Source organism: Poecile atricapillus, chromosome 26 (genome assembly GCF_030490865.1).
Source record: "Poecile atricapillus isolate bPoeAtr1 chromosome 26, bPoeAtr1.hap1, whole genome shotgun sequence".
Lineage (NCBI taxonomy): Eukaryota > Metazoa > Chordata > Aves > Passeriformes > Paridae > Poecile > Poecile atricapillus.
The window spans coordinates 4,253,160-4,278,175 of record NC_081274.1 but is presented as its reverse complement, the minus strand read 5'-3'; the positions used below and the strand labels follow the sequence as shown (position 1 = coordinate 4,278,175).

General features: G+C 45.6%; 1 protein-coding gene and 1 pseudogene across 1 annotated transcript; both read right to left on the bottom strand.

Annotated features, from left to right (window-relative positions):
• The window catches only part of LOC131588452 (zinc finger protein 208-like), a 443,404-nt pseudogene that overhangs the window by 69,336 nt on the left and 349,052 nt on the right, over positions 1-25,016 (bottom strand).
• LOC131588511 (uncharacterized) lies at positions 1,705-5,207 on the bottom strand. The gene is made up of 2 exons (XM_058857403.1): positions 2,818-5,207; positions 1,705-1,998 (listed from the first exon to the last, which is right to left on the bottom strand). Exons 1-2 carry the CDS (start codon positions 5,173-5,175, stop codon positions 1,705-1,707), a joined length of 2,652 nt encoding a protein of 883 aa, XP_058713386.1. The 5' UTR covers positions 5,176-5,207.

Here is a 25,016-nt window from a genome sequence, read left to right as displayed (position 1 = left end):
TATTCCCTCAGGCCTATGAATGCATGGAAGGGATTGGCCCCCAGATTTTTATTCCAACAAAGTCCAATGATTTCTACCCATTCGCAGTTATTTTCCCGAGAGGGACTCCAATACCCCTCGGGTGGTTCCGGTTGCCAGATTTTTGTTTTCTTATCTGAATTTACCGTGAGGGTATTTACACACGGGGTGTACCCTACTAAGTCAGTAAATTCCCTTCCCTCCCGGCTGATGCAAAATGTTCCAATCATTCTTTTGTCAATTACCCATCCCTCTGGTCTTCGGGTCGTTTTTGATAATTTTAGTCCTGTCCATTTTAGTAATTGTTCTGGGGTCAATCCCTCTCCCTTCCATGGCCATCTTTCAGCTGATTTCAAGCCACCGCATATCCAACAGTTGGATAAGCCTAATTCAGTGGCTATCTCCTGCATCAAATCTATAAATAGATTTTGATTTGGGCTAGGTAATTTCCAATTGTTGTATTGTTTTTCCAATTGCTCATATTGCTCGCTGAGAGAGTTTAACCTCTCTTGCTCTAATCTTTTTCTCTTATTTTCCATTTCCTGTCGTTTTAATTCTAGGGTTAGCTGTTTTATTTTATTTTCTGGGTCTAACCCTTCCTCATCCTTAGAAAAACAGAATACTGGGTCGAATTGAAGACACACTCTTTCATCATCTGCTTTCAGTAAATCCAAAACTATAGGCTCATTATTAAATGACATTTTTGTTTTGTGTTTCAAATTTTTCCCTTCCCAATACATTTTTCCACCCATCATACAAGGTTTTAAGTTTGCTTTATTGTAGCATAAAGGGTTGACTCGGTGGTATGCTAAAAATGTTGACTGCTTCTTTCCCCCAATCCAGACAGTTTTGTTACACTGTCCACAGACCGAGATTGGGGGAATTCCCCTTATTTCTCTTTTGTTCCGGAAGTGGGTTACTTGAACCCTTAGTTCTTCCGAGGTCCAAATGGGTTTTTCCATAACACTTGCCCCTGGGTTTGAGCACCAAATTTTCTCTTTTAGTTTGCACAAATTGAATTGAGTATCGTTTAACCAACATACCCCTGTGTGCAATTCCGGAGGACAAACGGTCAATCGCTCGGTTCCTGTGGCAGTCCGACACTGCTCACACTTCCCCAGGGGACCCTCCCCTGGAGGCACCTCGGGCTTCATTCCCTCGGCCAAGCACGTGGCTAGGTTCTAGGTTCAGGAACATCAGGATTCCCCACAATTGCGTCCCTCTGCCATTCCCTTCGCCCGTATAAGAGTATACGGCGGGGATAACCATCTTCTCGGCAGCAAGGACTGTCTTCAGGGGCCCTTGAAGTCCTGATGGCAAACCTTCGCTTAAAGGTTGCCCACCGAGATGCCTTGACCGTGTCGAACCTGCACGGTACTTTTATGGTTCTACAACACTCAATTTCCAGGGGTTCCGCTTTACAATCGAGTTGACCCCTCAATCCCCTTTGATAAAACAGGAACCACTCCGGAGAGTCGAGTTCCAACAGGCCTGCCCGGGTTGCAAGTATTAGGAATCGATTAGTCTGGTTTAACTCTTTCTCGTAGCACTTAGTGCACAAGCCCCTCGGTCTATACCCCCTTAAACAGTGAGTCACCCAAATTTGTTCACAATAAGTGCACTTAAAATGTACAAACGGAAAACAGTAACAATCAAGAATGGTGCAACTTATCCTTTCGTCAGTGTTCATTTGTGTTGTCGTCGGAGCTTGATTTTCAATTCTCCCGGAGGGGTGGTAACTTTCCACTCGGAGGAATTGCAATCTGGAACTTTCTTTGCCCGGGAAGAGTGTGTCCAACCCTTCTCGGCCGTTCGAACCGCAGTATCTGTTGTTAGGAGGACGAGGAATGGGCCTTCCCAGTGTGGGCTGAGGGGAAGTTCTCTCCACACTTTGATCAATACTTTGTCTCCTGGTCGAATTTTGTGGATTGGAAATCCCAATGTCGCGCTTTGGGGAATCAATCCTCTTCTCCTGAGCTCCTGTAAATTTTTATTTACAGAAATGAGATATGGTTGAAGTTGCACATCCTCTATTTGAGGATGTGACACCGGCATTCCATGCTTATATGGCATTCCATATAGCATTTCAAAGGGGGACAAGCCTGTTTCCGAATGTGGCATGGTCCTGATGTTCAACAGTGCCAAAGGAAGACATCGGACCCAAGTCATTTTTGTCTCAATTATTAATTTGGACAATTGTGATTTCAATGTTTGATTCATCCTTTCTACCTGCCCCAAACTCTGAGGATGCCAAGGAGTGTGATATTGCCATCTGATTCCTAATGCATCTGATAATTCTTTAATGATTTTTGAGGTGAAGTGAGTGCCTTGGTCCGAATCGATATGGTCCACTATCCCATATCTAGGAATTATTTCTTCTAGTAGAATTTTAGACACAGTCTGGGCTGTAGCCTTCGCTCTAGGAAATGCTTCTACCCAATGTGTCAGTTTATCTACTATCACCAGTAAATATTTATTTCTACCAATTTTGGGTAATTCAGTGAAATCCACTTGGATTCTTTCAAACGGCCTGTATGAAAGTGGCCGACCATCCCAATTTGTTTGCTTCGAATTGGATCGATTAACTTTTTGGCATATCACACACCCCTGCACCTCTTGTTTGGCAAGTTCAAAAATTCCTTTACATCTGAAGAATTTTAAAAATTGTTCAGCCAATGCTCTGGTTCCCCAATGAGTTTGTTCATGCAGTCTCCGGAGTATTCCCTTTGCTATACTTTTTGGAACTAGCTCCCTCCCATCCGGCAACCACCATTTATTTTCTTTGAAATATCCACCTACCTTTCTGAAATCTTCCAGCTCCTTCTCTGAAGGGAGCACGGATACTTCTGGTGGTTCCTTTGGGAAAATCTCGGGAATACTTACCGTCAACAAAGCCGCTCGTTTCGCCTCTTTGTCTGCTAAATTGTTCCCCCTTGTGTGAAACTGCCACCCAGTTTGGTGTCCTTTTACATGGACAACCGATATCTCTTGTGGCTCTCTGACTGCTTCTAAAATTTGTCTAATTATTTCTCCATGTATTAATCCTTTTCCTTTTGTATTGATCAAACCCCTTTCTTCCCATATCTTTCCAAAAGTGTGCACCACCCCAAATGCATACTTTGAATCGGTGTAAATGGTCCCCCTTTTTCCCTTTAAACCCTTGAGGGCTCTTAGGAGAGCAAATAGCTCACAGGCCTGCACAGACCAGCTTGCCTGCAGGGGACCTGACTCTATGATTTGTCCGGTCGTGCCATTTATGATGGCATAACCTGATTTTCTCTTTCCTTCCACCATTTTTGATGAACCGTCAATGAACCATTTTTCCCCTCCTTCCAACTCCTGATCTTCCAAGTCCGGTCTTACCTTGGTTTGTAATTCTACTGCTTCAATGCAATTATGAAATAGCTCGCCTGTTGGTTCCCCAAACAAAAACTGTGCCGGGTTCTGGGCAGTAGTCGTTCTTAACTCGAGGCCTGGCGAACTGATTAGCATGGCCTCATATTTCAGAAGCCTTGAATCAGTTAGCCATTTTTCGGCCTTTTGCTGTAAAATATTTCTTACATCGTGTGGGGTGTAGACTATTAAAGGGGCTCCAAAAGTTATCTTTTTTGCTTCCCCAACCAAGAGAGCTACTGCAACAATTGCTTGTAAGCAAGTAGGCCAACCTCGACTGACTGGATCTAGGATTTTTGATAAAAATCCTATGGGCTTTTTCTTTTCTGCCCACTCCTGGGTCAGAACTCCCTGCGCTGTTTGTCCACTTACATCGACAAACAGTTGAAATTCCTTATTAGTGTCTGGCAAGGTTAGAACTGGGGCAGTTATGAGAGCATTTTTCAGTTCTTGGAACTTACTTTCATCCTGAGTTGTCCATTTTAATCTGTCCGTATTTAATCTTTCGTATAAAAATTTTACTTTTTCACTAAATCCTTCAATCCATTGTCTGCAATATCCCAGAAGCCCTAAAAATTGTCTGATTTGTGTTTTTGTTTTTGGGGCAGGAAGTATGAGAATTCCTGCCACCCTGTCAGGGTCCAATTTCTTTTTTCCCTGAGATATCCAATGTCCGAGATATTTTACTTCGGGCTCTGTGAATTGCAGTTTAGATTTCGATACTTTCAAACCTTTCTGTCCCAGAAAATTCAACAAGGAAATCGTACTCTTTTTAACCTGTTCTTCCGTTGTCCCGGCAATTAACAAATCATCTACATATTGTAGTAATTTTGTCTCTTCCTCTGGAATGAATTGAGTGAGTAATTGTTCCAATGCCTGTCCAAATAAGTTCGGGGATTCCACGAATCCCTGCGGGAGGACGGTCCACCTTAACTGCTGATTTCTGTTAGTGTCCGGATCCTCCCACTGAAAAGCAAAGAAATTCCTACTCCCTTCATTCAAAGGACAAGTCCAGAATGCATCTTTTAGATCAATTACACTGTACCATACATCCTCAGGTGAGAGTCTGTTAAGTAAAGTGTAAGGGTTTGCAACGACCGGGAACCTGGTTCGGGTCCTAGCATTTACTGCTCTTAGATCCTGAACCAGTCTGAAACTCCCATCTGCTTTCTTTACTGCAAGGATGGGGGTGTTATGTTGGGACATGCAAGGTTCGAGGGTACCTCCTCTGAGAAGGTCATCGATTACTAATTTCAGACCCCTCCTCCCTTCTATCGGGATGGGATACTGTTTGATCCTAATTGGATCTTCCGGGTTTTCTATTTCAATTTTGATGGGGGTAATATTTAATTTCCCCACTTCTCCCTTTGAATGCCACACTCGTGGATCAATTTTTCTTTCATCTTTTGGAGTCAAATGGAATATCTTTATTACCAATTCAGAATTTTTCACGACAATGTTTATGCCTAATGCCACAATCATGTCTCTGCCTAATAAATTATAATCTGCTTCCTCTACTAACAATAAATTCCTTAAACAAACTTTATTTTGAGACTCAATTTCCACATCTTTTATTACAGAGACCTTAAAGGGGTCTCCCTTAGCACCAATCACAACCACCTTTTCTTTGCTTGCCATGCAACCCATGGGTAATTTTTGTAGGGTGCTTCTTTCAGCTCCCGTGTCAACCAGGAATTCTATTTCCTGGCGATGGGGACCCACTTTTAATTTTATCAAGGGCTCCGTAGCTGTTAATTTCCCCATCTGAAAGAGCCCAAGACTTCCCTAATCTTCCTGAAACACCTTTTCATCTTTTTGCTTTTGTCGGCAATCCCGTTGGATGTGCCCCACCTTTTTACAGTAGAAACATTCTGGCAGATTCTTTCGAGGAGCGGGACTGTCTTTCTGGGATCCCTGTTGCTTTTTCGGTACTGTTTTACCTTGTTTTTGTTCTTGTTTTTGTACTTCTTTTACTGCGGCCACTAGTATTTTGGCCTGAAGCTTTTGTTTTTCATCTTCTCTTCGCATATATACCTTTTGAGCTTCTCTTAGAAGCTCTTGTAAACTTTTCTCTTGCCACCCATCAATCTTTTCTAGTTTCTTTCTGATATCCTCCCAAGATTTTGCCACAAATTGTGTTTTGAGCAAAACTTCTCCCACTGGAGAGTTAGGATCAGTCCCAGAATATAACTGCAGACTTCGCCTTAACCTCTCTAACCACTCAGTGGGTGATTCCTCCTTTCCTTGGCATTCCCCAAATGCTTTGCTAATATTTTGCCCCCGGGGAACTGCCTCCCTTATTCCTTGTACAATCATATTCCTTAGATCCACCATGTTTCTTCTACCTTCTTCCGTCTGAGCGTTCCAGCTCGGGTTTACACCAGGCCATTTTTGACTGCCTGGCGTTCCCTGTGGGTTACGCCGTTCCCAATCCCTGATACCAGCTTGCTTAATCATCTCTCTCTCCTCCTGACTGAACAGCGATCTCAGGATAGCCATGAGATCCTCATATGTATAAATACTACTTCCTAAAAATTCATCCAATCTCTCAGCCACCCCAAACGGGTCATCCAACAATCGTCCCATCTCCTTCGTGAACGCCCGCACATCCCCTGAGTTAAGGGGTACGTTTACGAACCCAATAACTCCTGGGGCAGTTGGCACTTCCCTGAGGGGAAACATTCGATGCACAGTCTCGTTTTCTCCCCATTCCTCATTCGTCAATCTTGCCTTATAGCGAGTTCGACTCGAGGGAGGGGAACTGGGATTCTTAGAAATTGATTCTTTTATTTGCGGATATTCCGCGGTAACTAAATTACCAAATGATGCCTCCTTAGTTTCGTTCGAGGGTCCCGGCAGTGGTGGCCGGACTGGCAACAGGGGATGAGGCATTCCCTAGCCTTGCATCCCCCTGGCCCCTGAAGAGGCCGTGACAGCCGGGGTTTCAGCCGGCGGAGACACAGGGGGGGCTGCCGGACCTACTGCCGGCGCCGATTCCCTTGTTCGCGATGGGTGTGCTTCGGTTGGTTGCCCTGGGGAACCTGCGGGTGCTGACGGCACCACCTGATCTGCTGCAGGAGGTCCTGCCGGCCCGTGGTATGGTGGGGGTAAATGATCCAGGGGTTCCCAGCTTTCTGCTTTTGTCTCACTTTTCTGTTTTACCGGGAACAACCCGACTCTGGTAGTTAACCAGAGCCTGGCGTATTCTTTCTCCTCAGGGTCTGAGGAAACTTTACGCTCCACATGGGCGATTAATTCGCCACATGTCCATCTTTCAAATGTCCCTAGTACTGGCCAAATGAGATGGTCTCTCAGTTCCTGACCTCCCCAAACTTCGGCACAGTAATAAATCATTTTAGCTTTGGATTTTCCTTTCCTTTCGGAACAATTTTCCCAATTCCTCAACATCCATCCCAGAGGACTTTCTGGTGGGATGTCTAACAATCCCTTCGTTTTCTCGGAAGGGTTTTTCTCATCAACTGTCTTTTGCACTTTACTCTTTCTCTGTCCCATGGTGAAGAGAGAGTCTTACCTGTTTTTCTGCGTTGTGTTCGTCCGACTATATTTGGAGAGTCAAAAGTCTGCTAATACTCACCTTCGCGGTTTGCTGTACCGGGGTTTTTCTTAGCGCTTCGACCTCTCCCTTTGAACCCTTCCCAGGTTCTTTTGGTTGAAAGGGTTTACTTATTCCCGAGCTCGCTGGGACGTCCTCTTCCCCTTTCAACCCCTTTGCAATCGGTCCTCCGGGACTCCCTTTAGTCCCAGGCTTGACAAACGTGGAAAGAGAGTCTCACACGGAATCGCTTCCTTCGTGGCCGGCCAATTCCCTCGCGGGAGGATGGAAACGCGGCCTTGAAGTCCGCACTCGCTCCGTGATCAGATCACGTCTCACACACACACTTGCCCAATCGCCCGCTCAACCTCACAATACTTGCAGCAATTTTCTTGCAAGGATGTCTTCGTGCACTTCAGACTTTTTACAAGCTACCAAGCCGCGGCTTTTCTCGAAGGCCCCGCGCCTTCCCGAGCTCTCAGGATCCGTTTCTCTTTTATTGTGGTTTTTATCTTTTTGCCTAAATTTGGTTCGGATGTCGGAGTGAACTGCGGAGGCTCTCGGCTTCCCAGGCCGCCGAAATCGGCGGGGGTACCCCCCTGGACAGCGAGATTCTCCCACAGTTTTTCCCGATCCGAGTCACGGCACCAATCTGTTATAAATGCAAAGGCAAAATTGGGATAAAATCAAAAAGAGAAATTTATTAATAAACAACAAAGAAAAACAGAGAGAAAAACAGAGAGAAAAACCACAATAAAAATGGTCAGCGCAGCGCTGGGTGGACAGGGTCTACACCTGAGGTGTAGGGTTCCCAAATCCACGTCTGAGCGCTCTCAGGCTTGGGGTTTTATAGGATTTTTAAGTCCTCAGGCTAAAATTCCAAGCAGGCTCCATTCACCACGTGTTTCTGATTGTTTGGTGAATAGATTTCCTGGCTTGGAAGAATAGATCTAACTTGTGTCCAGACAGAGTCTCCTCATATGCAAAGAGACTCTGTATGTATTTTAATTCTGAGTTATCAAGGATGAAGTGATGTGATCCGGGGTTGGTGCCGATGGAAATCTCGGCGGAGTCTTCCCCTTTGTTTCCAATGATTGCTTTTTCAACACCGGGATGTTCAGGTCTGGCAAGGCCTATCTTTTGGAGCTTGTCTTTCTTTCGTCAATCAGATTGTTCCCTACAGGAATCTGCAGGGCGTTGCTCGGGTCCAAAGGCAGGTAATTTCCCCAAGCCAGCTCCATTGTCGTCTTGATGATCCGTGTCCTGTCTGTTTGTCCGAGTTGATGGGCCTGCCTGAGTTCGTTATCTGGGTGTTGGTGGCCATCAGTAGTTTTCCGGAGAGAATCCCGTTCCCACCCCCAAGGAGAGGATTTTTACATTCCATATTTTTATGTCATGGCAAACACATTTGTCTTAGTTATAACCTTCGAATTTTTAATACAAACAATAATTTATTACAATGGGGTTCTGGGGGTCCTGGTGGACACTGGGAGGGAGTTTGGGGGTGCTGGGTGTCACTGGGAGGGATTTGAGTAAGACTGGGGGGCTGGAAGGAGATTGGGGATTGGAAAGCAGGGATTGGGATGTGGTTCATTGTGCTGGGAAGAGACTGAGAGGGTTCCTGATGAGTCCTGGTGTAGCTGGGAAGGGACTGGGAGAGGGTTTGGGGGTCCTGGGGCAGTGGGGAGAAATTGGGAGGGGGCTGTGGGATCCTGAGAGGAACAGGAGGGCTCTGAAGGGTCCTGGGAGGCTGGGAAGAGACTGGCAGTGATTTACCAAAATAGCAATATTGATCCGGTATCAACATCAATCTGTTAATGGACAAAAAACCTCTCCAACAGTTTAAAGTTACAAAGTGGATGTTTAATCACAGCACTGGGCGAGTGCAGGAGTCATCCCCTTAATACGCACTGCAAGTTGACAAAAGATTCCAGTGTCTATTTATTTACAAAAGTCTTAAATATCCAAAATACTAATACATATTAATACTAATACATATTCATAATGCTAACACCTCCCATGCTCCACTTTGGATTAAAATTCATGGTAATGAGTTTAAAAAGTCATTATGCCTGAGTGGTGGGCTCCCTAATTTGAGGAGGGGGTCGTTTTGGTGAGGAGGGGTCATCAAGAGATGAAGGAAAACTGCTCTTCCTCACTCTCACCTTTCTACCTTTACAATGGTTGACATTACAAATGACATTTGGTACAACTCAAATTTCCTCCCTTGTGACTTTGAAATGGGTTTCCAGATGTAAGGTCTGTGATCTTCCTGAACCCATTGATCAGTTTCTCTTTTCTCATTATAAGCACAGCTGAACAAACATACAATGAAAAGGAATTTTTTACCTAAGTCCGAGATTCATTATCTCAAATCCTGCTTCTCACTCAATCATTAACTCTAACTAGTTCCAGCAAGGCCTATCTCTAGCTAAGATCTCCAATTTTTCTAAAATACCTGATTTTTTAAAATCAGTGACTCCAAAGGAGGTTTCAGAGGGTCCTGGGAGGGCTGGGAGATATTGGAAGGGTCCTTGGAGGGGCTTGGGAGGTCTGTGAGAAGTTTTGGGGGTCCTGACCTCTGCAGACCCCCTAGGGATGCTGTCAAACGCTGCCCACAGCAAGAGGCTGATGGGGATTGGAGTCTCCGTGTTGGGCTTCGTCTTCCTGGCGCTGGGGCTCGGCTTCTACCTGTGCAGGAAGGTGAGGGGGGGTCCCGGGGGTCATGTTGTCTCTCCCACAGAGCGTGTGTACTCCCCTCGGGGCCCCCCAAGCCCGGTGTCATCCCCTTTTCTCTGCCCACACAGCTCCTGAAGCAGGGGCAAAAGGTTCTGGAGGATTGAAAGTCAACAATTCCCATTGTCATTCTGTATCCTGTTGGATTTTCATTCCCCTGTGTTCATCCAGGTGCCCACAGGGAGCCAGGAAGATGTGGAGCCTCCCAGCCAGGTGTCTTCCCAACACGCATCACCAGGACCACGGATCACCAGGGCTCTGCCCAACGGGGGTCACTGGGGATCATCCAACGCCGATCTTCCCATGGGGGATGGAGCTGGAGCAGCGCACGAAGCTCTTCCCGCACTCGGGGCACTCGCAGGGCTTCCCTTACTGGTGCCTCCGTTGGTGTTGGGTCAAGTGAGAGCTGGTGGAGAAGCTCTTCCCACACTGGGGACACTCGTAGGGCCTCTCCCCACTGTGGATACGCTGGTGCCTGATGAGGTGGGAGTTACGGTTGAAACTCTTCCCGCAGTCGGGGCAGCGGAAGGGCCTCTCCTCTGTGTGAATCCGCTCGTGTACGAGGACATCAGAGCTGGTCTGAAACCTCTTCCCACACTGGGGACACTCGTAGGGCCTCTCCCCAGTGTGGATGCGCTGGTGTTTTCTCAGGCCAGAGCTCCACCCAAAGCTCTTCCCACATTCCAAGCAGGTGTAGGGCCGTTCCCCTGTGTGGACCACCTGGTGTGTCATCAGGTCAGAGATATCTCTGAAGCTCTTCCCACATTTCCCACACTCATTGGGCTTTACCCCAGTGTGGATCATCTGGTGTTTGCACAGGCTGGAGCTGTGGCTGAAGCTCCTCCCACATTCCCCACACTCGTAAGGCTTTTCCCCAGTGTGGATCACCTGGTGCTGGATCAGGTGGGAGCTCTTTCTGAAGCCCTTCCCACATTCCAAGCACTTGTGGGGCTTCTCCCCCAGCTCTGAGCTCTGGCTGGATCTCTGGCCGGGTTCCTGGCACAGGGGGGATCTTTCCTCCTCGCAGCTCCCTGGGCTGGGTTTGCAGCCCCTCCTTGTTCGGCATCTCCAGGGCTTTTCCTCCTCCTCTTCCATCTGGACACAGTTTGGGAAGGAAAATTCCTGGTTAGGAGGAAAAAAAGAGAGGAGAGCGCCTTGGGCTGGGGGTGCCTCCTTACCCAAGTTCATCTCAGAAAGTCATTGGACATCTTGTGTCTCTAACAAAGCAAAGCACCAAGATTCAGCCCAAACATCAAAACAATGATGAAAAACTACCCAAACACCAAATTCAGGCAAAACCCCATCCAGAATACAAAGATTCAGACCCTGCAAAAAACCAAAGCACCAACATTTAGCCCAATGAAGTTAAGAAACACCAAGATTCAGCCTCATCAAAATCCTGGATCCCCTCCCCAGTCACCTCCAGGGAAACACTCCCGGGACTGCACATACAGGGAGGGTGGAACCTTGTCCTGCTTCCTCTTCCTGCTCCTCCTCCTCCTCCTGTGGCCCTACTCTTCCTCACACTCCTCTTCCTCCTACTATTTCTCCTTCTCCTGCACAGTCCCACCTTGTCCTCCCACATGCATCCTTTGACAATTTTGTTCTTCAACCCTGCTTCTCCTTCCCTTCTCCTCCTGCCCCCAGGCCCAGCACCCACTGCCGCCTCCCTCTTCCCCCCCAGTCCCACAGCATCCCACCGCAGGGGCACGGATGGAGCTGGGCCAGCTCGGCCTGGGGCAGCGCTGGGCTCTCGGCCGCTTCCGCCCGCACTCGCTCCCCACTGCAGCCGCTCCCGCCACCACAGCGCGGGGGGGCCCGGCCTTGGCGCTCCCCCCTCCCACCTCCCCAAATTCCCCTCAAGGGGGGCGCCAAGGCCCGGGGGGCACAGGTGGGATCCAGGTAGGACCAATGTGGGGAGAAAATGGAATGTTAGAAGGGCATCCTGGACAAAGGGATAATGACCCCAAAATATCTCTCAAGGGTCTCTTGGGAGCATGTGGAGGTCGTTTGCACATTCTCCCAGAGGGAATTAAGGACATGGACACCCAGAGGGGCAAGAAGGGAAGTCCAGAAGGGATTTAGACAACAGGGGATGGATGGTGTTGGTGTGCTGGGAAGGGATTGGCTGAAGGGGAGTGTGCAGGAATGTGTTTAAGGCAAGAAGCAAAAGGAGGAATCTATGGGGTAAAAAAAAGGATGATGGAAAAGAGGAGGAAGACAAAAAAATACTGAAGACTGGGATGTTTTCAGAAGGCTCTTATCATCAGATCCTTTGTATCTCAGTTTTCCAGGACAGGAAAACAAGGAGGTCAGGATTTCAGGGGGTTTCTCTGAGCTGGGAGCGGCAGGAGCGGGCGCAGAGCTGCGGCACCGGGAGCACGGGCTGGGGGCCTGTGGGGAGCTGTGGGGCCGGGCCGGAGCTGTGGGGCAGCCGGGGCTCAGCGCCGGGCGCTGCCTGACCCCAGCACCCCCCGGGCAGGGCCGGCAGTGGCCCCCGGCCCCCAGGAGGCTGCGGGACGCCCCGGCCGCTGCCCGGCCCCGTGGAGCTGCCGGCCCTGCCCACCGGGGGGGCTGCCTTTGGACACTGCGGCAGGACAGGGACCGGCTCTGGGATACGGGCTGGGGAGGGGAGCCTCAGCACAGCCAGCACCAGGAAGGAACAGCTCAGAAATGGGGATTACACCTGAAAGGATCCAGATGATCTTTTAAGCATTTTGTGCTGGGTCCCTGCAGAAAGGAAGGATTTTGCAGAAAGCTCAGCAGCTGCCACACAATGAGCACCCACAGGCACTGAGGGGGGCTGCAGCAGGGCCACAAGAAGCCCCTGCAGCACTTGCTCCCAAAGGCTCAGCAGCTGAATGCAGCAAGGGATGAGCAAAAGGCCAAGCTGAAGGCAAAGGCCATGGCACAGTTCCTACAGCCCCTGAGGGATCAAGCCCAGGGCCCAAGGGGGCCCCAGCACCCAGGGGACACCCTCGGCCACAAGCACCTGGCACAGGCATTGCCCTCCTGGCCAGGGGACAGCCCACCCAAACAGCCCCTGGCAAGGAATCAGCCTTCCAGCTGCAGGGCACAAGGACACTGCAAGCACAGACAGGAGCACCCTCAGCACCAGCAAGTCCAGCCCTTGATGGACACGGATTCTTAGCGCTCTCACAGCTCCCATTCCACCAGGGACCCACCACACTGCAGCCCTTGGGAACATCCAGGGTGGCTCTGGATCCAGAGGAGACCTTTCCTGATGGACACAGGGGCCTCTCCATCCACTCAGAACCTTACACCTAAAGGTGCTAGGGAATATTTTAATAATTAAGGCACTAAGTGGGAAGGATGAGTTGGAGTGTGTTTTATTCAGCCACTATTAGCAGATGTGGGACATGGGTTTGAAATGCAGGAGCTTTTATTTGCTCACAATTGTGATTATAATTTACTGGGAAGGGATTTGATGGCTAAATTGAGAATGCAAATTAATGTTGCAAAAGGTGATACAGAGGCTGGTTTTGTTGTACCTCTGTGTCAAATGTCTGGCAGAGCCTAGGCTGAAGTGAACCCACAAGTGTGGGCAGCCCCAGGGAAATTGGCAAAATTAGATATGGAGCCTCTCCAAACTTCCCTGAAGCAACCAGGACAAGAGGTGTGGAAAAGCAATCCCCTGTTCCAAGGGAGGGAAGGAAGGGCTCACAGCCTGTCTGTGAGTCCTGCTCAAGGCACGGCTTGGGGAGCCAGGGATGGCTCCCTAGAATGCTCCTATCCTGCCAAACAAGAAATCCAATGGAATCCACAGAATGCTGCAGGACCCAAGAATAAGAAATGAGATGATGAAAGCGAGGCACCCCACAGGCTCAGATCCTTACACCATCCTGAACCAGGTGCCCTCCTCACACTGCTGCCATTCAGAACTTGATGCAAAAGATGCTTTCTGGGCATCTGCCCACTCCCAGAGGATGCAAACACAATTCTGCCTTGGGCTGGCAACAAGAGGTAGAAGGGAAAATGCTCAAGACATGGACGGTCCTTCTGCAGGGATGCACGGAAGCACCGGCCTGATTGGGGCAAGCCTTGCAGGAAATATCAAAGGAATTGACCTCACCCCCAGGGACTGGCTTAATGCAGGATGTGGATGACTTGATCCAGTCAGGAGGACAAGGAGAAGAGGTAGAGGAAGCCTCTGTGAAATGGCTTCATTTGCAGGCAAAAAAACAGCTTTGAGTATCTGACGGAAAAGTTCAAATAGTGGAGAAAATGTTTAAATATTTGAGACCTATTTTGACTGAAGGCTTGTGGTATATTGACCCTGAGAGGGTCCAGGGAATCTCAGAAATAACATTTCCCAGGACTAAAATGGAGACGGAATTATTCTTATCATTAACAGGGAATTGCAGGAGCTGGATTGAGGATTCTCTCTTCTAGCCACAACACTGTGTGACTTTTTTACTCCCAGATATTCTCAATGTTACGGGGTGGACATAAGAAAGAAAAAAAAAACTTAACAAAATGAAAAAAATAAAATAATTGATGCCCCAGCCATGGCTCTTCCAGACTCAGAAATCTGAATTGCAAGGGAATATTAAACAGGCCACCCCTGAGCCTGCACTGAAGGCAACGCAGCAGCAGCCAGGGCTCCCCAGCGGGGGAAGCCCCTGGGCCTGCCCACAGATCCTCTGCTCAAATCCTCGGCCTGGCCACCCTCCTTTGCCATCTCCAGCCACTGCGGGACAATCCTTGCTCTCACTCTTGCAGCTTCAGCCCTTTCTGTGCCTGCCCTCGCCACAGCTGCTGGGGAAGGCACCGGGACAATTCCACTCTGCCTCTCAATTACACTCACACTCTGCCCTGCCTGGGATTAGCTGCTGGCAAAACAGACCAACTTTAAATGTCTTCAAATCTTATTTCTCTCGTCACACTAGGTTTGCCTTTGCCTTGGGGAAAGGAATTTTAATGTTTCTTTTCCACCACTCAGCAGAGATGTGTTTAACATCTCAACAGACTGCATAAAGGTAACAATTGAAATTTTAAATCAGCTGGGAATGGGAGGATATAAGGTGTCTAAAGAAAAGGCACAAATTTCCCAGCAGACTGTGATTTACCTGGGGTGTGAAATCTCACAAGGGCAACATAAGCTGGGTACTAATCGTATTCAAGCCATTTGTGCCATTCCAGAACCCCAGAACCTACATGAGCTACAAGTTTTCCTTGGGATGACAGAGCGGTGACGCCTGTGGATCATGGACTATGGACTAATTGCAAAACCCCTGTATGAAGCCCAGAAGACACAACCGCTTACCTGGGGCAAACCACAGAAGGAGGCCTTCCTCAGACTGAAGGAGGCATTGACAACAGCTCCGGTGTTAGGATTGCCTGATCTATCCAAAGATTTTCAGCTGTTTGTTCATGAAAGATCACACCCAGCACTGGGAGTGCTGACCCAACATTTGGGAAGCTGGAAAAGGCTGGTAGGCTGCTTTTCCAAACAACTGGATAACGTGAGTGCTGGATGGCCTTCATGCCTGCGGGCAGTTGCAGCCACTGTGATGCTGATCCAAGAAGCCAGGAAACTCACGATGGGTAGACACACAGATGTCTATGTGCCACACATGGTGACCACTGTTTTAGAACAAAAGGGGGCCACTGGCTATCTCCAAGCAGGATGATGAAATTCCAGGTAATCCTGACTGGGCAGGATGATGTCACACTAAAGACAACTAACCTCTTGAATCCAGCTTTGTTTCTTGCCAGCAAACACATCTGCCCAAGGACCAGAACTGTTTGCTTTAACCAGGGCATTAGAGATGAGTGAAGGGAACAAAGTAAATATCTGGACTGATTCAAAACATGCTTTTGGAGTGGTGCATGTACACAGGGCACTATGGAAAGAAAGAGGACTGCTGTCTTCTCAAGGCACACACATTAAACATCAAGATGCAGTCCTGCAATTAATAAAAGCAGTACAAAAGCCTGAGCAAGTAACAATCATGCACTGTAAAGCTCACCAATCAGGAAGCTCCAAAATTCATGAGGGAAACTGGAAAGCAGACTGGACAGCCCGACAAGCTGCTTGAGAAGTACAAACTGCAATGGCATTGATACCTTTAAAAACTAATGTATCTCAATTCAATTTACCCCCAGAACCAAAATGTTCAATAAAAGATGAGAAATTGGAACGCTCACTGAATGCACAGAAGAATTCAGAAGGGTGGTATGTGACTACACAGGGACAAGTAGTGGTACCCCCTCGATAATGAGAGAAGTTCTACAAATTAAACATAACAAATGTCATTGGAGTGCAGAGGCATTGGTGAAATTGTTAAAACAAAGTTTAATTTCAGTACAGATGTCAACAATGGCAAAATCAGTAATGTCAAAATGTGAAATTTGCTTAAAGAACAATCCAGTGGCTCGACAACAGGCACAATTAGGGAAAATTTGGGTAGGAGCAGAACCAGGAGATTATTGGCAAGTAGATTTTGTAGAATTACCAAGAATTCGAGGATTCAAATATCTATTGGTAGGGGTTGACACATTTTCAGGATGGCCAGAAGCTCTACCCTGTCACACAAATCAAGCAAAGGAGACAGTCAAGTGGTTACTGCAAGAAATCACTCCAAGATTTGGGGTGCCTCTAGGAATATCATCAAATAGGGACCCACATTTTACAGCCACCGTAGTGAGGGAGGTGAGTAGGTTACTGGGAATAGCTTGGCATCTCCATACACCATGGAGACCCCAATCCAGTGGACAGGTAGAGAGGATGAATCAGACATTGAAGAGGCAAATCAGCAAAATATGCCAAGAGGCTAAATTGCAGCAGCCACAAGCTTTACCAATAGCACTGCTGAGGATTCGGATAAAGCCTAGAAGTGGGATGTCAGTCAGTCCTTATGAGATATTGGATGGGAAACCATATGAATCCCCTGAACCTAATCCAAATGTACATGTTACAGGGAAGCAAGAGGTGTAGAATTATGTTCTGTCTCTTGGAAAAGCTCCAGCTCGACTTCGGAGCACCCTTGTGTGGAACAGGCCGCTGACTCTTGAGAATCCAGTTCATGACATCCCCCCGGGAGATGAAGTGTACGTTAAAAACTGGAACGAAGAACCATTAAAAGAAAGGTGGAATGGACCCTATCAGGTACTGTTAACTACCTTGACAGCAGTCAAAGGAGCTGGACTGGATCCCTGCATACATTACACCAGAGTGAAGAAGATTTTCCCTGCACTGTGGACTGCACAAACTGTGGGGCCAACAAAGCTGCAGATAAAGCAGGTTTGATTGTTTCAAATGTGTAGGTTGCTGGTGACTGTAATGGTGATTATTTTATGGCCTTCACTGCCATCAGTTGGAATCAATGTTACCTTGGGATGTGAAATGCAAAAGGATCAGCTGACAACTCTTCATTTTAGAATGAAGAGGGATGTGGGGGTGCAGCCAGAAACACAAGTGATAAAAGTCTCTAATACTATTCAGGCAGAAAATGGGATGATTGCATTAATGAAAGATTTTGCCAACATGCAAAACAGCAGCAAAATAACTGCCTGTCTGCCAATACCAAAAGCAGCAGGAGACCAAATAAATTGGGGAATTATAACATCAAAATTTCCTGAAATACAAAAGAATAAAAATGAAAATGTGAGCTGTGTACTGCAAATAGATTACGAGTACCCAAATAAGACAGTGTTTGAAAATGCTGTGAAGCCAAAGTATTCATCTAGATGGGATTGTCATGAAAATGGAGGAAAGTATGAACCAAAACTAGGCTGGGATGGGGGATTAGGGAATTATGGATGGTGTTATGAAAAGATAGCAAAGGTCATTAAAGAAAAGATTTCAGTATCAAAGTGGAAGTGTGAAGGACAGGAAGGAAAAGATCGGGCTGAAGCTTGGGACAGTGCATGGTCAATGAGTGTGCTCCAGAAATTCCAATCTATGGCAGATAGCCCTTGGTGCATTAAGTGGGAAGGCTCTGAAAATGAAACAGATCCAGGGGTATGGAACACTGCAACCAGTAGTAGAATAGAGGCAGACAAAGTGAATTGGTGGGTATGGAACAAAACTTAGGACTGTACTTCTGATGATGAAGAAATAAAACAAATGCCACCACTAGTGGTAGCTCTGCAAATTGGGTGTGCCTGCAGAGGAATCAAACATAAACAAGGTGAAATAAATGACAAGACAGGACAAGTGATCCAAAAGGTAATATGGAGCACAAGTACAATTCAGAGTCCAGGCAAATTTGGATGGGCAGCAAGTGATGGCACCTGGACAACACATTTGCCTGTAGGTGAAAAAGTAAAAGAGATTACTTTAGGCCTCCCCACCTTATGCCCAATTTGGAAAACGTCCCCATTCAACGGAGAACATGAACTTCTGCAAATAAGGACAAGACAAGATGTTCAGGAAAACAAATCTGAAGATGAAGAAAGATGGCAGGAAACCTCCAGTAGTGTAAAATTTGAGTGGGCTCTGGAATCCTTGTTTGGTCCAATAGCAAATTATAACAATAGAAAGATGTTGTACAAACTTACAGGTCAGGTAGAAAGAGATTGGCAAGAGTTACCAAAGAGGGATTTAGAGAGCTAAATGTACAATTACAAGCCACAACTAAAATGACCCTGCAAAACAGATTGGCTTCAGATATGTTATTGTTGAAAGAACACGGAGTGTGCAGGTACCTAAAAGGACAAATTGATCACTGCTGCATCCACATCCCAAATGGAACTGCAGATGTAGAACACAACATTAATCCATTAAAACAAATAGAACAGGAAGCACAGAAAGAGAGGGAAGATCTCACCACAAGTTAGTTAGATAAAATTTTTGAAGGGTTGGGATGCAATGTGAGCTCCTGGATCAAATCTATTCTTGAGAGTCTGATAATCCTACTGATTGTGTTCTTAGCAATCTGGTTAATCTGTGCAGTTCTGAAAGGACAGGTAAAGAAAAGAGTATCCTGGAACCAGAAGATAATAAAGGCGCTGACACGGGACAGAGATCCACTTCCGCATTTGTCATCTCCAAGTCCTCCAGAGTGTAACAACGCTCACGACAACTGTGGATTTGAAGATGAACATCAAGTATAAACTCAGAAAAAGGACAGTATATAGTGAAAGCATTACACTTATTATAGAAAAGTGAAATACTTTCAAAGGGGGGAAATATGTTACTATGGGGTTAAATGTTTCTGAAAATGTTTCTTAAAATCATGTAGAGGTAGGCCACAAGAATGCTTGGTATTAGGGATGGACTAGCAAGCTGAAATGTTTACAGTAACAGGAACTGGTACTTGGGGTCTCCAAGATACCCACCCAGAGATAAGATTTGTACATGTTCGTGCAAGGATGAGTTAAGTCTCATGAAGCAATATGGACAAAGTTAATGAAGCAATATTAATGAAGCAATATTTATAAGGTGGTTATAGTGATTACTGCTACAGCTGAAATTGTAGAAATATGTGCATTTTGGACAAAGACAATGGAGCTAGATTTGGGTTGCTGATACCCCTAGTTCCTGCGCGCTTCAATAAAGTACCTACATATAATCAGTCTGTGATTATGTGTGTTCCTGAACGCTAACAAAGACAGATCAAAAACTTCCAAAACACCAAAAATCTGATATCACCCTAACACAGAAAGATTCAGCCCCCACAAAAAAACAAAACACCAACATTCAGCCCAATAAAGCTCAGAAACACCAAGATTCAGCCCCGTGAAAATCGTGCATCTCCCTGCCCGGGCACTCGCTGCATGGGGGGGTGAGGGGGGCAATGAGGCCGGGCCGGAGCAGGGGGTGCCTGAGAGAGGCCCCGAGCCCGGGGAAGCCCCTGCAGAGCCATGGAAGTGGCTCCTGGCCGGACTCGGGGATCCCCCTGGCGATCCCCGCTGGAGCAGCCTGCTCCTGAGGGACTCTGGCCCCTGGCAGGGACCCCAGGCTGCAGCAGGACAAGGATTCCTGTCCCTCAGGGGGAGGCACTGACATGACCTGACTGTGACCCCCATCCCTGTGCCTCTGGGCGGGGAGGGGGACGGAGAGGGGCACAAAGTTAAGCCCGGGAAGGAGGGAGAGCTGGGGGGAAGATGGATTTCCAGAGGAATTACTTTGCTTCTCATTTTCTTGTTCTGATACGTTCGATAATAAATTCAATTAATTTCCTCAAGTCAGGTGTGCTGTGCCCGTGACCAAGGATTGAACTGTTCCCACCCTCATCCAGACCCCCGAGCCTTTCCTTGTGTGTTCGGCTCCCCGCCCGGGGCAGAAAGGAGCGTCACAGAGTTTTGGCCTCGCTCCGGCATAGCCCTGCTCCATCCCGGACTCACCCCCAGCTCGCAGCGCCCTCAGCTCCCGGGCACCCCGAGCTCCCGGCGCTTCAGCGCAGCGGCGCTTCCTTGGCCTCCTGCCCGGGCCGGGCCCAGCGCCGGGGCCGCTCCTCAGCCCAGGCAAACGAGAAATGGCGGAGCTCAGCCCAAGGCAGGCGAGGCCGTGCCGTGTGCAGAGCCCGCCGCTGGCTGCGATTGGCTGCTTCTGCCGTCACTCGTGGCTCTGGCGCGCGCTGATTGGGCAGAGCGGGGACAAGCCCGGCCCCGCTGGCGCCCCCAGGGCGGCCGTGGGGCAGGAGAGCCGCCATTGCCGGAGCGTCTGTGCGGGCCCGGCAGCGGCGGCAGCAGCGGCCGGAGCCCGGTGAGGCGGCGGCGGAGCTCGGAGGCGGCCCCGGCCATCGCAGGTGGGAGCCGCGCTCGGTTCTGCGGGGGCTCGGGGCTCGCTGCGGGCCCGGGAGGTTGTGAAATAAATGGAATTGATTCGTGCTGACTAAATTGTAACTATTTGGAAAGTTACTATTAGAAGCAACCAAAAGAATCAGTGTTATAAGGCAGATGTACCCCTTTGCAGATGTTACATGTTAAAATTGAGGTACAGGACGTAGTTTCGAAGATAAATGGTGTCTCAAGACCAAAACGGCCTTGAGATGGACAAAATTAAAACGACTTTAAGCATTGGGCCTAAAAATCAGTAAATATCAGACTAATTAGTAGAGTAACATAACACAACCCTTAGTACGCACACACAAACCTGTAAGGTTATCCAAAGGACAATGAGGAAGAGGAGAAGCCTTCACCAAAAGACCCCCAAAAGAAAACTGAAGACCCCCTAACAACAAATGAAGCATGTGCCGTGATGAAAAGTGACCTAAAGTCAGCAAAATCGGAAATAGGAGAAAACATACGGGAAACATAAATGAATATGTATAAGCATACAGTATATAAGGTTAGCTTGAAGTGCTTTGTTCTGTACGTGAGGCAGGGTGGGGAACCCCCTCCGTACCCCGGGTCGGTTTTGCTTATGCCTTAACCATTTGTAACCACTGGCCAATTATATTCACACATATGTATATATAAATATATATCTGAATATATCTACTAAATTTTATCTTTCTTACTAAATTGTATTCTTTTACTAAATTATATTCTTTTATTATTTTGTATCCAATTTATTAAAGTATATTATCAATTAATTAGATTGATTATTTGGAAATTTGAAAGTCATTTATAACAATTCGATGCCAAAACCCAGGAACTCCAATCTAGGGGAATACATGGAATACATGGGAATACATGGGAATCCCGGAGAGGGAAAACAAGCAGAAAATTATAAATTATTATATGTTTAAATTCACAAAGAAAATCATCCGAAAATATAATTTGAATTGGCCAAAGTTTGGATCGTTTAGAGATTGGATTTGTTAAGCTTTAAATCAGTATGTAAATTCAAAAGAACCTTTTTATCAAGAAGAGAGCGACTATGCTACCCTGTAGCTTCCCCGGGGTGGGGGGAAAGATAAATTCATTACTAAAACACAAGAAAGCGAGAGTTATCTGTTGTATCCTTTACAAACTAATAAGTAGCAGAAAAAAAAAAAAAAAAAAAAAAAAAGGTAAAACTGTTCCTTCATCTAAAGATATTTTGCTGGAAATAGAAACAGCAGCACTACCTAAATCCCATTTAACTGAAAAGTGTGCAGTGCTGGCTGTGCCAAGTGAACTCTAACATATAACACAACTGACCATTTGTTACAACCTGGCATTAATTTGGTTTGGTTTATTATATTTAGACATTCAAAAGACAAATTCTGCCTTGCTTAGAGTCTGTGAAGCACAAACACATTTTATGAATATATAGTATCTAAATGGTGTGTTACAGTTGTGTTATGTGCATTATAAGTGTTAAAAACATGTAGCACAGGTTTTTTTCACAGAACCTTAAATTTCCGTATTTTTAAAATATGTTTGTTTTTCAATATTTTGTATAGTAAATATAAATGGTTTTGACTAAATGTTTTATTTATTTAACAGCAAAAAATGTGCTAAAAGAACCCCCTGTTAATTAAAGTTTTATTAATAAATTGCTAACTGAAGTTGTGGAAAAAGTAACTTTTATTGTAGTTGGCACATCTCTGGAGCTTTAATAGTTTAAATTAAAAGAAAAAAAATATAACTGACTAAGAGAGAGAGAGAGGTAAGACAGTGCTGTGAAATCTGTGCCATCCTTGAAACAAGCAGAGTTGAAGTGGCTCATAGGAACCTTATGAGGCCAAGGGTAGCAGTGAGACCAAACGTGTCAGTGACCAGACCCCAGGGTATAAACTTTGCTACCAAGAAGAGCGGCACCTCGGCCCTTGGCTGCAGCCCAAGGGGCCTTGAGGAAGGTAGAGAGTGAAAACTCCTGAGGATTATTTTCACTGTGTTCATTAAGATACCCTTGGCAACTGGCCAAAACCATAAAGCAGGATGGGACAGAATCCAAAAAAATAAGAAAGAAACAAGCGATATTAAAACAAGCAGCACAAAAGCAAACAATGAGCAAACAAACTATGCAAAAACAAAATCACAATAATTCTGATCCATGTGACAAATGCAAACAAATTGACAAATACAAAAACAAGATAAAATCTATGTTTGTGGCACATCCATATGTTAATGCTGCCTGTTACAATCACAGTAATTTTATAAAAGTATAAAAAAAATCTCAGGGAAAGAATTAGAGAAAATTAATAAGTAGTGTGAACAGTTGAAACAGCAGTATAGCAACTGAGATTGGCCAACCTTAACTAAAATATTTTTGTAAGTTAAATGCAAGAAGTAGTTACAGAACTAAAATTATTTAAATGTTAAATTTGTGAAAGACTTAAAATAGCTAAAGTGAGAGTCTAGCTCCAGACCAATTTTTAAAATGAAATCTTACTCAAACTTCCAAGACATTAAAATAACCTGGAAGATAAATTTTGAATCATCAAATAATTAAAACAGTTTGTATCAGATAACAATACTAACACCTGGCCACCAAAAACTCCTGATGGATATTAGAGAATGACAAAAAGAAACTAATTGTAGGATAACCATGTTGATTTGTGCTGGTATAAAAGTTCTGGAGCTAACCCTTACCAATCCATAAGTGACCTAAAATTCTATTGGGAACAACCAGGTACAACAAGTAACAAATGGAAAGCCCCTGATAGAATATATTAAATTTGTGAGTAAAGAGCATATAGTGAATTACCTCAAAGGTGGAGAAGAACCTGTATCTTAAGAGTTACATGACCCTCCTTCTTCATTATACCGAGGTCCAGGAGCAATTTGTTAAGTACACCACTTTATGAAACATTAAAAAACAATAAAAGAGACTTGAACCTTGACTTTCCAAAAGCAAGAAGAAACCAGAAATGAAGACAAATGGCCTGCAGAGAGATGACCCAGCCACTTGAGCTGCAGATGGATCTTAGAGATACAGAAACCAAATCTATCTATTGAATCAGTTCATAAAGCTGCAGACAGTAGTTAAAGTTGTTTCAAACCACACCTCTACTGCCCTAAAGCTGCTGGCCAAGCAACATTCACAAATGTGAGCATTTGTTTATCAAAACAGAATTGCCCTGGACTATTTGTTAGCTGAAGAAGGGGGAGTTTGTAGAAAGTTTAACAAATCTGAGTGTTGTATAAAGATAAATGATTATAGAAGAGACATCACGAAAATTGCTAAAGATATATATACAAGTTCAAAAATAGAATTTTATTTTGAAGACTGATTAGTGAGATAACCTAAGAAGTACTTAGTGGAAAAAGTTAAAATTTATGGCATAGTGTTTTATATTAAGATTATTGTTTCTATTTTGTATAATTTCATGCCTGATTAGACTAATCCATTCAGTAATTCAAGGAATACTGAACGAAAAGAAACTATAATAGCTCAAAAAAAAAGTTAACTAAATTTGAAAGAGAGTGCAAAAAGCTTGATACAGCATGAAAAATGTTAAAAAATTAGAAATGAAAATAAAGTAAATGCAAGAAATGAAATTATGGAGAAGATAAAAAAATAAGATTCAAGTTTATGTTTTTTTTAAAAAAAGGCATGAATAAATGTAATCAAAAGGAGAAATGGGGTATTAAAATAAATGGAATTGATTCGTGCTGACTAAATTTTAACTATTTGGAAAGTTATTATTAGAAGCAACCAAAAGAATCAGTGTTACAAGGCAGATGTACCCCTTTGCAGATGTTACATGTTAAAATTTAGGTACAGGAGGTAGTTTAGAAGATAAGTGATGTCTCAAGACCAAAACGTCCTTGAGATGGACAAAATTAGAACACCTTTAGGCATTGGGCCTAAAAATCAGTAAATATCAGACTAATGAGTAGAGTAACATAACACAAGCTTAGTACGCACACACAAACCTGTAAGGTTATCCAAAGGACAATGAGGAAGAGGAGAAGCCTTCACCAAAAGACCCCCAAAAGAAGACTGAAGACCCCCTAACAACAAGTGAAGCATGTGCCGTGAAGAAAAGTGACGTAAAGTCAGAAAAATTTGAAATAGGAGGAAATTTACAGGAAGCATTAATGAATATGTATAAGCATACACTATATCAGTTTAGCTTGAAGTGCTTTGCTCTGTACATGAGGCAGGGTGAGGAACCCGTACCCCGGTCGGTTTTGCTTATGCTTTAATCATACTTAATTACTGGCAAATTATAGATATAAATTGTAATTTTTTGCTAAATGATATTCTTTTACTAAACTGTATTCTTTTATTATATCAAATTACTATTCAATTTACTAAATTGTATTCATTTTTAATTAAACTACCATTAACCCAAGGGACCTAGCTGTCAAAATTGTAATTTCTTTTATAACAATCGGAGAGGCGGCGGCGGAGCTCGGAGGCGGCCCCGGCCATCGCAGGTGGGAGCCGCGCTCGGTTCTGCGGGGGCTCGGGGCTCGCTGCGGGCCCGGGAGGGGGCGGCAGGGGGCTGTGGCGGGTGGCTTGTGC